This window comes from Colius striatus, chromosome 18 (assembly GCF_028858725.1).
Source record: "Colius striatus isolate bColStr4 chromosome 18, bColStr4.1.hap1, whole genome shotgun sequence".
Classification (NCBI taxonomy): Eukaryota; Metazoa; Chordata; class Aves; order Coliiformes; family Coliidae; genus Colius; species Colius striatus.
Window position 1 is genome coordinate 1,461,312 of NC_084776.1, and position 12,466 is coordinate 1,473,777.

At 63.7% G+C, this 12,466-nt stretch overlaps 1 protein-coding gene across 1 annotated transcript in view; it reads left to right on the forward strand.

Moving 5' to 3' along the window:
* SDK2 (sidekick cell adhesion molecule 2) overlaps window positions 1-12,466 on the forward strand; it is a 48,190-nt gene that overhangs the window by 25,949 nt on the left and 9,775 nt on the right. The window contains exons 4-30 of the mRNA XM_062010738.1: window positions 794-941; window positions 2,293-2,426; window positions 3,310-3,421; window positions 3,583-3,773; window positions 4,185-4,268; window positions 4,344-4,538; window positions 4,769-4,885; window positions 5,014-5,181; window positions 5,391-5,493; window positions 5,723-5,899; window positions 5,986-6,122; window positions 6,286-6,433; window positions 6,504-6,644; window positions 6,737-6,918; window positions 7,164-7,279; window positions 7,913-8,108; window positions 8,353-8,451; window positions 8,922-9,113; window positions 9,197-9,318; window positions 9,388-9,497; window positions 9,591-9,741; window positions 9,863-10,100; window positions 10,191-10,306; window positions 10,735-10,924; window positions 11,140-11,238; window positions 11,538-11,735; window positions 12,215-12,416. Of these exons, the coding sequence (XP_061866722.1) occupies window positions 794-941; window positions 2,293-2,426; window positions 3,310-3,421; window positions 3,583-3,773; window positions 4,185-4,268; window positions 4,344-4,538; window positions 4,769-4,885; window positions 5,014-5,181; window positions 5,391-5,493; window positions 5,723-5,899; window positions 5,986-6,122; window positions 6,286-6,433; window positions 6,504-6,644; window positions 6,737-6,918; window positions 7,164-7,279; window positions 7,913-8,108; window positions 8,353-8,451; window positions 8,922-9,113; window positions 9,197-9,318; window positions 9,388-9,497; window positions 9,591-9,741; window positions 9,863-10,100; window positions 10,191-10,306; window positions 10,735-10,924; window positions 11,140-11,238; window positions 11,538-11,735; window positions 12,215-12,416 (4,066 nt within the window). The remainder of the gene's footprint in view (window positions 1-793; window positions 942-2,292; window positions 2,427-3,309; window positions 3,422-3,582; window positions 3,774-4,184; window positions 4,269-4,343; window positions 4,539-4,768; window positions 4,886-5,013; window positions 5,182-5,390; window positions 5,494-5,722; window positions 5,900-5,985; window positions 6,123-6,285; window positions 6,434-6,503; window positions 6,645-6,736; window positions 6,919-7,163; window positions 7,280-7,912; window positions 8,109-8,352; window positions 8,452-8,921; window positions 9,114-9,196; window positions 9,319-9,387; window positions 9,498-9,590; window positions 9,742-9,862; window positions 10,101-10,190; window positions 10,307-10,734; window positions 10,925-11,139; window positions 11,239-11,537; window positions 11,736-12,214; window positions 12,417-12,466) is intronic.

The following is a 12,466-nucleotide window of genomic DNA, read 5'->3' on the forward strand; positions in this document are numbered from 1 at the left end:
CAGGAATCTGTGCTAAGGGGGATGCAGAAGCTCCAAAGGGGGGTTAAGTGGGACAGGAGAGTGCTGAGGCCCCGGGTGGTCTTGTCCTTCTCTGTCATTCCTTCCTTCTGGGATGCCCCCAGTCCCATTCCCTTCAACCCCTTCCTGAGGAGCAATGACAAATCAGGAAGCTAATGAGAAATTAATAAGGCAGCTGTGCTAACAACTAATGATAATGGCAAAGTCGTTAAAAAAAAGATTCTTTACATGTTTTTAATTACAGCAATTAAGGGAAGTCAATAAAAATCCCCTGCCCCCCCCACACTTCTCCATGCACCCTGCTTCTCTCTGCTTTTCTCAGTTGCTCTGGGCTGCCAGCCTGCCAGTGCCTGGGCAGGACAGAGGCAGTGGGTGCCACAGCCTCGCCCATAGAGCCAAGGTCATGCCAGGATGCTCCCAGCACTGGGCCATGGCTTGGGGCAGGGAGAGATGCTGGGGAGCCCCTGGGCTGAGCCCTCCTGGCTGCAGCTGCACCTTGTCCTTAATGAGGGAGGCATGAGCAGGGTCCCTGGTTGGGTGTCCAGGTGATGGGACTGTGCAGGAGCAGCCCTGGGGGATCAGAGCTACCCCACCACCATCACACACCTTGTGCCAGCCAAGCTGCCCCAGCTGAGGAGGGCAGCAGAGGGCAGACCCCAGGGCTGCCCATCCCCATAGCCTCCAGCCTGCTCCACAGCCCAACCCTGCTGAATCCCTGGGGTGTGTTGCCAGCCCCTGCCCAGCCCTTGCCGTGGTTCTCCCACACCTTTTGCAGACATGGGCAGCTTTGAGGACAGCGAGTCGCAGCAGAGCGTGTCGCACGGCGAGGCGGCCGTCATCCGCGCACCCCGCATCGCCAGCTTCCCCCAGCCCCAGGTCACCTGGTTCCGCGACGGCCGCAAGATCTCCCCCAGCAGCCGCATGTGAGTACCCCCAGCATCCCCCCAGCATCCCCCCAGCTTCCCCCCAGCATCCCCCCAGCTTCCCCCCGGCATCCCCCCAGCTTCCCCCCAGCATCTCCCCAGCTTCCCCTTGGCATCCCCCCAGTGACCCGCAGCATTCCCCTGGCGGTCCCCCAGTGTAGCCTCATCACCCTCCCAGCATCCCCCTGGCATAGCCTCATCATCCCCCCAACATCCCCCCAGTGTAGCCTCATCACCCCCTCAGCATCCCTCCAACATCCCTCTGGCATTCCTCCAGTGTAGCCTCATCACCCCCTCCCCCAGCATCCCCTCAGTGACCCCTGGCATCCCCCCAGCATCCCCCCAGTGTAGCCTCATCACCCCCCCAGCATCCCCGTGGCATAGCCTCATCATGCCCCCAGCATTCCCACACTGTAACCTCATCACCCCCCCCCCAGAATCCTCCCAATATCCCTCTGGCATTCCCCTAGTGCAGCCTCAGCATCCCCCCGGCATCCCCCCACCATCCCCCCAACATCCTCTCAAATCCTTTCAGCATCCCCCCAGCCATGTCCCCAGCATCCCCCAGCCATGTCCTCAGCATCCCCCAGCATCCTCTCAGCACCCCCCCAGTGTTATCCCCCTTATCCCCCAGCCCCCCCCAGCATCTGGGCGCTGCCTTTCCCTCAGCTCCCGCCGTCCTTGCATAAGGATGTTGAACACGTCTCGAGCGCATCGTGCTAAACCCCAGAGACGTTCTGGGAGACTGATGGCTCTGGCTGTCATCAGGGGAAATATGATTCTGGGGTTTTTTTAGGGGGGGAAAAAACCTCCCCACCCAGAAGAGTGAGGAGTGAGATGGGCACAGCACGTGCCAGAGCCGGGCATGGCACACGTGTGCGTGCCAGGCGTCCCGTGGGGCAGCGCAGGGCTGGGAGCTGGCAGCCTGCAGCCTGCAGGGATTGAATTTGTAACCCACGTTATGCAGGAGTTGAACTGGTCTCCTGTCTATTTGCAAAGCAGGATTGAGCAGATAAAACTCCTTTATCTCGTATTTAATGGTAGGAGGGGGAAAATAAATAATATTGCCTGTTCTCCAAAGCGTTTTGTGCTCCTGGCAGATGAGATTGTGCCACAGAAAGTACCCTGTCCTGTTAATCTGATGGGCTGTGGTGGGCACAGGGGGCGCCTGGCACCAGGAGCCAAGACAAGCCCCTGCCTGAGGAGGGGTGGGAGGAAGGCTGAGGGTCCTGCCCGTCCCATGGGGGTACCCCGGGGCTGATGTGGGTGCTGGGTGGGGGAAAGGGGGGGTTGCAGCTCGCTGTGCCACTGTCCCCATCGGGTTGGCATCGCTGCCATGTGGTCCCTGCAGAGCCATCACGCTGGAGAACACCCTGGTCATCCTCTCCACGGTGGCCCCGGACGCTGGGCGTTACTATGTGCAGGCTGTGAACGACAAGAACGGGGACAACAAGACGAGCCAGCCCATCACCCTGAGCGTGGCCAGTGAGTGCAGGGGAGAGGGGAGCTTTGTCTCTGTCCCCTCGGTGCCCCCTGGCTCACCCCCAACTTCAATTTGCAGTAAATCTCTTTGGAGGCTCCGGCTTCTGCTGAATCATCACTTCAGCTGCCTCAATGTTTATTTAAGCACTTTGGGCTGTGTTAATTGGACTTCCAGCCTCACTGCCAGGGCTGGACCCAGCCCCCCTTGCCCTGGTCCTGCCCACCCTGCCCCAGATCAGGCCCTGCCAGGGACACACACACACATTCCCCCTCGTAGCCCTGTTCCTCGGGTCCCCTTGGACCCTGCAGACCCCTGCCCATCCCTGGGAAGATGCCCTAAAGTGGCATCAGCGCCGTGGGTAATCTCCCTGCATCTCCCCTCCTGCTGCTCTGTGGGGGGGTTGATCCCTTTCAGCTCTGCCCATGCCCCCATCCCCTCCTGCCCCCGTGTGTCACGGTGCCCTGGGGCTGTAACCAACCCGCAGCCCGTGGTTATGGATTCAGCTCTATCAGCAGCTTTCCAGCCGCTCGCGTTTTTACAGCGCCTACATGAGGGGTTTTTATTGTTGCAATCATTTTGCTTTATATACTCCCCTTCTCCCTCCTCCCTGGCAGCGGGGGCTGGCAGCCAGGCTGGTGCTGTGGGGTGCTTAGCAGGCGGCTCAAGGGGAGCTGTGAAGGCAGCCTGATGCCAAGGTGATGGGCTAGACCTGCCTGTCCTTCCCAGGGGAGAGCAGAGCCCATGGCCCTCGGTTCCCCACCACATTTGTCTCCTCCAGACAGAGTGGGCATAGGATTTTGGGTGCTTCAGCAGCCTTGTTGAGGGCTGGGGCACCTCAGGGGTGAACAAGGGTGCTGATGGCTGTGTCTGTGGTCTTCTCCTCAGATGTGGGTGGCCCAGCTGATCCCATCGCACCCACCATCATTGTCCCACCCAGGAACACCAGCGTGGTGGCTGGGACCTCGGAGGTGACCATGGAGTGTGTGGCCAATGCCAGGCAAGTAGTGGGATGGGGGATCTCCTGCCCACTGGCATCACCTGGCCCCAGGGATGGGTACCCCCAGCTCCCTTCCCACCACAGCTCCTGGTGGGATGGAGGGAGGTGGAGGGCTCAGTGGGGGCTGAGGCTGACTCTTGATGTGCTCCTGACCCCCCCAGGCCGCTGATCAAACTGCACATTGTCTGGAAGAAGGATGGGGTGCCCCTCTCCAGTGGCATCAGTGACTACAGCCGCCGGCTCACCATCCTCAACCCCGCGCTGAGCGACAGCGGCTACTACGAGTGCGAGGCTGTGCTGCGCAGCAGCAGCGTTCCTGCCGTGGCCCAGGGCGCCTACCTGGCTGTCCTGGGTGAGAAACTGTCCCTGGGGCAGCCCAGGCCCTGTGTACAATCCTAGAATCAGAGAATGGTTTCGGTTGGAAAAGCTGCTGCAGTCCCAGCCCTGCCCTCACCCTGCCCAGCCCAGCACAGCCCTCAGCACCTCAGCTCCAGGGCTTTGGGATCCCTCCAGGGCTGGGCACTCCCCCAGCTCCCTGGGCAGCCTGGCACAGGGGCTGACACCCCTCTCAGGGAAACAGTTCTGCCTCAGCTCCAACCTCACCCTCCCCTGGGGCAACTTGAGTCTGTTTCCCCTTGTCCTAAATGAGTTGGGACAGTCCCAGCCCCAGAGCTGAGATGGGAAGCGACAGGCAGGGGTCAGTGGGGGATGTTTTGTCAGCTCTCACTCAGCCCCCTGCCCATCACTGGGATTCCCTCTGCAGAGCCACCACAGTTTGTCAGGGAGCCGGAGAGGCACATCACGGCTGAGATGGAGAAGGTGGTGACCATCCCCTGCCAAGCCAGAGGTGAGCTGCTCCCCAGCCGCCCTCCCTGTGCCTCCGCAGCCCCGCGGTGCCTGACGTGGCCCTGGCCCCTTGCAGGTGTGCCCTCCCCTGACATGGCCTGGTACAAGGACGCTGCCCTCATCCAGCCAGAGTCGCTGTCCCGCTTCCAGCTGCTGGCTGACGGCAGCCTGCAGATCACTGGGCTGCTCCCCGACGACACCGGCATGTTCCAGTGCTTCGCCCGCAACGCGGCTGGCGAGGTGCAGACCACCACGTACCTGGCTGTGACCAGTAGGTGCCAGTCCCCACCCTCTGTTCCTGCAAGCCTGGGGTGCTCTGCCTGGGCAGCTGGTGGGATGTGCCTGGAGACCCCCTGGATGGGTTCCTCGGGGACCCCAGGGAACCCTTCTGTGGGGATGAGACCCCCCCCCCCCCCCACCATGCACCCAGGAGCGGGTCAGCTCCAGGCTGGGCACCAAGAAGGGCTTTCAGGGGGGGTTGTGTGTCTGTCCACCCCACAGGCATCGCCCCCAACATCACCAGGGGTCCCCAGGACAGCACAGTGATTGACGGCATGTCCGTCATCCTCAACTGCGAGACCTCGGGGGCTCCGCGCCCGGCCATCACCTGGCAGAAGGGTAAAGGGGCCGGGGGGCTTGGCCTCAGGCCATCCTCTCCTTACTCCCTGGCTGCCAGGCTCTGTAGCCACCAGGCTTGGCTGGTAGCCGGGGTCCTGGGGGCTGACGGGGCTGCCGGTGTCCCGCAGGGGAGCGTGTCCTGGCCAGCGGCTCGGTGCAGCTGCCGCGCTTCACGCTGCTGGAGTCGGGCAGCCTGCTGCTCAGCCCCGCGCTGCTCGCCGACGCCGGCACCTACGTCTGCCTGGCCACCAACTCCCGCGGCGTGGACGAGGCCTCGGCCGACCTGGTTGTGTGGGGTAAGGCCCCCGTGGCCCCCGGCTCTGCGGTGACGCCACCAGTGCCCCCTGCTCCATGGGCGGCGGGTGCTGCTCTCCCCACGCCGCGCCTGGTGCGGGATGGAGCTCCCTGGGGGATGCCAGAGACGGGCTCCGGTGTGGTTTGGGTGGGTGTGGGCTGGGGTTGTGCCCTCTGGGCAGTGCTGGTGGCTCACCCCGTGCCCCCGCAGCCAGGACACGCATCACCGACCCGCCGCGGGACCAGAGCGTCATCAAGGGCACCAAGGCTGTCATGAGCTGTGGGGTCACCCACGACCCCAGCGTGGATGTCAGGTAGGTGCCATGAGGCTGAGGGGTCCAGGCACCCCCAGGGTGCCTGCGTGGGGAGGGAGGGAGCAGGAGGGATGGTGGGTGCTTCCATCCTCAGCCCCACGCTGGTGGCCCTGCAGTGCCACCTGGTGCCCTGTGCACTGGGAGCTCAGCACACTGGTGGGACCTCTGGTCTCTTTGTGGGGGGCTGAAGGACACCAACACTCCTGGGTTCCCCTCTGCCCTGGCACAGGTACGTCTGGGAGAAGGATGGGGTGGCACTGAGCCCTGAGAGCAGCCCACGGGTGCGCCTGGACGAGGGGGGCACCCTCCACATCTCCCAGACCTGGTCGGGCGACATTGGCACCTACACCTGCAAGGTGATCTCAGCTGGGGGCAACGACTCACGCAGTGCCCACCTCCGTGTCCGGTGAGACCCCTCCCGTCCCTGCCAGCGCCCCACACCCTGGGCTGTGCTCCTTCCCTAACTGCCCCCTCTCTAACCCCCTCGTCCAGGCAGCTCCCCCACGCCCCCGAGAGCCCCACAGCCACCCTCAGCCCCCTGGAGAAACGGGCCATCAACCTCACCTGGGCCAAGCCCTTCGATGGCAACAGCCCCCTGCTCCGCTACGTCGTGGAGGTCTCTGAGAACAGTAAGAGGCTGCTCCCCCCTCCCTGGCACTGGCCACTGACTGGCCCCTGGCATCAGCTGGGGGCAGTGGGCAAGGGATGCCGCAGGGAGTTTGGGGGCTGTGGGAATCCTTAGCTGGGCAGGAGACCGCGGTGTCCCACAGGTTGGGTCCTTCACCCCTGCAGACGCGCCCTGGACCGTGCTGCTGCCCAGCGTGGAGCCCGAGGCCACGTCGGTGGCCGTGCGGGGCTTAGTCCCCGCTCGCTCCTACCAGTTCCGCCTCTGCGCCGTGAACGACGTGGGCAGGGGACAGTTCAGCAAGGACACGGAGCGGTAAGCCACGGCTGGGGGTCCTGGGGAGGGTCAGCAGCCCTGGGTGCTCACCCCTGCCTCATCCCTGCAGGGTGTCCCTGCCCGAGGAGCCCCCCTCTGCACCCCCCCAGAACGTCATTGCCAGCGGCCGCACCAACCAGTCCATCATGATCCAGTGGCAGCCGCCCCCCGAGAGCCACCAGAACGGGGTCCTCAAGGGCTACATCATCCGGTAGGGACCGTTGTGGGAACAAGGGCATCCCACCCTGGCATCCCAGAGTGCTGGTGGGGACACTGGCAGCTCTGACTGCGCCTGGTGCCCAGGTACTGCCTGGCTGGATTGCCCGTGGGCTACCAGTTCAAGAACATCACCAACGCTGACGTCAACAACCTGCTGCTGGAGGATCTTATCATCTGGACCAACTATGAGATTGAGGTGGCAGCGTACAACAGCGCTGGCCTGGGGGTGTACAGCATGAAGGTGACGGAGTGGACGCTGCAGGGAGGTAGGTAGGGGGCGGACAGGGATGGGCACAGGCTCAGCATCCGTCCTGATGGCAGCAAGCTGTGCCACGGGGGTGATGGGCGGCAGGAGGATGGATGTGGGGGGTCCCATGGGGTCTTGCAGAGCCAGGGCAGGGCTGGCTCTGGGTGCCTGGCACCTCCCTGCTGCGGGGACCCACGTTCCCAGGGTGTGGGGATGGAGGGCACCTCGCTGGAGCCGCTGCCAGCCATCCCTTCATCCTGACAGTCCCTACGGTGCCCCCGGGGAACGTGCAGACCGAGGCCACCAACTCCACCACCATCCGCTTCACCTGGAACCCCCCCAGCCCCCAGTTTGTCAATGGCATCAACCAGGGGTACAAGGTGAGGGGGGATTCCCGTGGGGGCTCCCCAAAACCAGGGCAGCCAGGGAGGGGGGGAAACTCTGCGGCTGACCTTCACAGACTGGCTCAACCTCTCCTCACCCAAAGCCCAGGTCTGAGATGAGTTCTGGCCTGACTTGCCTGGGCTCGGAGTCTCCCGTGCTCTGTAATTAATTCCAAATTGCAATTAATTCAAATTTACATTCATTCCATTGAATTAAAACATTAAACTTGTTTCTTAATCCACTCAAAAAAGAAGTTGAGGGGTTTAATTGCGGCTGGATGAGATAACCAGAGCGAGGGGGGGTGTTCAGCCTTATTAAACGCCACTTAGTATTTTTGATTAGTATATTTTAGGGCCTAATTAGTGTGTAATTAACTTGCTATAGGCTATCTTGCACAATACCAATTAAATGCCCAAACATCCCCTCCTAAACTCACCGTTATCAATGGGAGTTAATCACAGAATGGGTAAACACACCCCCCCTGCAAGGCAGCCAGCACCCTTAATTGATGCTTCATCACCTCTTAATGAGCAAGAGGAGGTGAGCAGAGGGTGGTGCTGGTGGTACCCGGGTATGGAGGGGACGCTGGTACCCAACAGCCTCACCCCAGCACCTTCCCCTCCCCGCAGCTCATCGCCTGGGAGCCGGAGCACGAGGAGGAGGCGACGGTGGTGACAGTGCGACCCAACTTCCAGGACAGTGTCCACGTGGGCTACGTGGCCGGGCTGAGGAAGTTCACCGAGTACCTGACGTCGGTGCTGTGCTTCACCACGCCGGGGGACGGCCCCCGCAGCCCCCCCCAGCTGGTGCGAACCCACGAGGACGGTACGGGGCGGCTCCGCGGTCCTCTGGCGCAACCCGGGGAGGGGGGAGCTGCCCTGACACGGGGACGGGGGGGTTTGGTCCCATCGCTGCTGGGGATGTGGAAAGGGGGTGCTGCCAGGCCTGGGGAGCTCCATCCAAGGGGAGCCACCCGCTGTGCTCACCCCTTGCGGGGATCCCGTGGGTGCTGGGGGCTCCTGGCCCTGGGCGTGTGGCTGCGTGCTGAGCCAGGGCTGTCTTTGGGCAGTGCCTGGCGCCGTGGGACATCTCAGCTTCAGCGACATCCTGGACACATCCCTGAAGGTCAGTTGGCAGGAGCCACTGGAGAAGAACGGCATCCTGACGGGTAAGGGAGCACCAGCGGGTGCCTGGCTCCTGCCTCGGGCCCCTTCCTGCCCCACAGCATCTTCCAGCAGTCCCCTTCCTGCCCCAGTGCATCTCCCAGCAGTCCCTTTCCCACTTTGTAGCATTTCCTGTCCTGCAGCATCTCCCCCTCATTCCCTTCCCAGCCCATAGCATCTCCCACCTCACAGCATTTCCTTCTGGTCTCCTTCCCACTCTGCAGCATCTCCTGTCCAGCCGTATCTCCCACTCCACAGCATCTCCCACTGGTCCCCTTCCCACACCACAGCATCTCCTGCCCCACAGCATCTCCCCCTGATCCCCCTGTCCCCCTGCAGCATCTCCCCCTGGTTCCCTCACCACCCTGCAGCATCTCCCCCCGGTTCCCTCACCACCCTGCAGCATCTCCCCCCATGCCCTCAGCCCCTTGGGGTGGATGCTGACGGGGGTTGATGACCCAGGGGTACGTTTCAGGGTACCGGATCTCGTGGGAGGAGTACAACCGCACCAACACCCGCGTCACCCACTACCTGCCCAACGTCACCCTGGAGTACCGCGTCACCGGCCTCACCGCCCTCACCACCTACACCATCGAGGTGGCTGCCATGACCTCCAAGGGCCAGGGTCAGCTCTCCTCCTCCACCATCTCCTCGGGGGTGCCACCAGGTGAGTGTGGCTGCACGGGGATGCTTGGGGTGGGGGGCTATGGGTGAGCAGTTGATGCCACCCACCCATTGCTCTTCCTGCAGAGCTCCCTGGTGCTCCCACCAACCTGGGCATCTCCAACATCGGCCCTCGCTCCGTCACCCTCCAGTTTCGCCCAGGATACGATGGCAAAACGTCCATCTCGCGCTGGCAGGTGGAGGCACAGGTATGGGGGGGCTGGGGTTGGTGGGTGAAGGGGTGATGGGGGGCAGCTCACCCCACTCCCATCCCACAGGCGGGCCAGAGCGGTGAGGCAGAGGAGTGGGTGCTCATCCACCAGCTGGCTAACGAGCCCGATGCCCGCTCCATGGAGGTGCCTCACCTGAAGCCTTACACCTACTACAGGTGAGTGACCAGGACGATGCCCCGGCCAGGGTGGTGTGTCCCCCAGAGTCCCCCTCTCCCCTCCCACCCTGACCATCCCCCTTCCCCTCTCAGTTTCCGCATGCGGCAAGTGAACATTGTGGGCACCAGCCCCCCCAGCCTGCCCTCCCGCAGGATCCAGACCCTGCAAGCCCCCCCAGACATGGCACCCGCCAACGTCACCCTGAGGACGGCCAGCGAGACCAGCCTGTGGCTGCGCTGGATGGTGAGCGGGCACACGTGGCTCTGGGGGAGGCACGAGGATGGGGGTGGGAGCTGGGCTGGAGCTGGGGCGGCTCTGTGGGACAGGAGGAGTGACAGTGCCCGTCTGTGCCGGCTGGGAGCAGCCCCTCCTGGAGCAGGAGTACAACGGGAACCCCGACTCGGTGGGCTACAGGCTGCGGTGCGTGCGCTCGGACGGGCGAGGGCAGGCGGCGCTGCAGCTCATCCGCGACCGCGTGCAGCGGGACTTCACCATCGAGGACCTGGAGGAGTGGACGGAGTACCGGGTGCAGCTCCAGGCCTTCAACGCCATCGGCTCGGGGCCGTGGAGCCCCTCGGTGCTGGGACGCACCCGGGAGTCAGGTACCGCAGCTCATGCCACGGGGCTGAGCACCCACCCACCCATGGCTGGCTGAGGCCGCTGACCCCCCTCTGCTCTCATTCCCCCTCCAGTGCCTTCCTCCGGCCCCAGCAACGTGTCGGCGCTGGCCACGGCCCCCAGCAGCATCCTGGTGCGGTGGAGCGACATCCCCGAGGCAGACTGCAACGGCCTCATCCTGGGATACAAGGTGAGCTCCCACAGTAGCCCCGGTGCTGTGACTTGGCTGGTCTGCAGCCCTGCCTGTGCCCTGCCTGCAACCTTGTCTGTGCCCTGACTGTGCCCTGCCCTCCTGCCTACAGCCCTACCCATGCCCTGCCTGTGCCCTGCCTGTGCCTCCTCACCCACAGAGCTGGGAAGCACAAGGGGCTTTCCATGGAGGCAGCCCAGGCTGCCCAGGGAGGATGTGGAGGCTCCTTCTCAGGAGGTTTCCAACCCCACCTGGACACGTTCCTGTGCCCCCTGAGCCAAGGGAACCTGCTTGAGCAGGGGCTGGGGCTGCAGCAGCTCTGCAGGGCCCTTCCAGCCCCCAGCATTCAGGGATTCTATGAGTCTGTGCTCTGTGCCAGCCCTGGCCATGCTGCTCCAGCTGTGGCACATGGGATCTGTTGGTTGCAGGTGATGTACAAGGAGAAGGACTCGGATGCTCCTGCCCAGTTCTGGCTGGCAGAGGGCAATGCCTCCCGCAGTGCCCAGCTGACCGGGCTGGGCAAGTACACGCTGTACGAGCTCCGTGTGCTGGCCTTCACCAGGATGGGGGATGGTGTGCCCAGCCAGCCCCCTGTGCTCGAGCGCACGCTGGATGACGGTGGGTCACAGCACCTGGCTGGGCAGAGAGACCCCAATGGGCTGGAAGGGAGGGTCCCATGGGAGCTTAAAGCCTTTTCATCCCATCCCAGTTCCCTGGGGCCATCTCTCCTTCCCTGCCCAGGACTCTCAGGGCTTCCATTCCCAAGGGCTGGCAGTTGGCACTTTGCATGCTCTTGTGCACCCCCTTGTGAACCCCCTGTCTCTCCTCTCCAGTGCCTGGGCCCCCCGTGGGGATCCTGTTTCCCGAAGTGAGGACCACCTTGGTGCGGCTCATCTGGCAGCCGCCCGCAGCACCCAACGGCATCATCCTGGGTAGGTGGGGAGCCATGAGCCACGCCGGCTGTGCCACTCCAGGGGGCTCTGCAGAGGGGTGCTGAGGGCTTGTGGGGCAGGGAGCAGCTCCCTGAGATCCCCATGCATCTCCAAGCCTGTTGCCCCCAGGGCTTGAGGTTTCTCCACTCAGCTGTGCTGGATCCCTGGCTGCATGTGGGAGTCAAATCCCCTCCTTGCTGGCCCCAGGTGTGGGCAGGGATGGAGAAGGGAGACATGCACAGGAGAACCAGAATGGTGCCCTCTCCTCCAGCCTCCCCATGGCTGTCTCTTCCCTGCAGCGTACCAGGTCACCCACTGCCTCAACACCAGCGCTGTGGCCACGGCAGCTGCCGTGGAGGTGCTGGAGCCCAGTGCCCGGCAGTACACGGCCACGGGGCTGCAGCCTGAGGCCACTTACCTGTTCCGTGTCGCGGCGCAGACCCGCAAGGGCTGGGGGGAGGCGGCCGAAGCGCTCGTGGTGACCACGGAGAAGAGAGGTAACGGGGGTGGGGGAGGCTCCAGCCCACAGCAAGGGGCTGCATGTGCCCATGGTGTGCCAGTGGTATGCACGTGGTGTGCCCATGGTGAGCCTGTGGTGAGCCCGTGGTATGCACATGGTGTTCCCATGGTGAGCCTGTGGTGAGCCCATGGTACGTACATGGTGTGCCCATGGTGAGTCCATGGTGTGCCCGTGGTATGCCCATGGTGAGTCCGTGGTGAGCCTGTGGTGTACCAGTGGTATGCCCATGGTGTGCCCGTGGTGAGCCTGTGGTGTGCCAGTGGTGAGCCCATGGTGAGCCTGTGGTACATACATGGTGTGCCAATGGTATGCACATGGTGTGCCTACGGTGTGCAAGTGGTATGCACATGATGTGCCCATGGTAAGCCTGTGGTGTGCCCATGATGTGCCTGTGGTATGCTCATGGTGAGCCCGTGGTGTGCCCACGGTGCTCCCAGCCCCTCGCCCCTCTCCCAGACCGCCCGCAGCCCCCCGGGAAGCCGCTGGCCCGGCAGGAGGAGGTGCGAGCCCGCAGCGTGCTGCTGTCCTGGGAGCCAGGCAGCGACGGGCTGTCCCCCGTGCGCTACTACACGGTGCAGAGCCGCGAGCTGCCCGACGGCCAGTGGGCACCGCACTCTGCCTCTGCCAGCCACAACGCCACCGCCTTCGTCGTGGACAGGTGAGGCACGAGATGGCCCTCGCTGCACAGGTGTGATGGGGAGCGGGGGG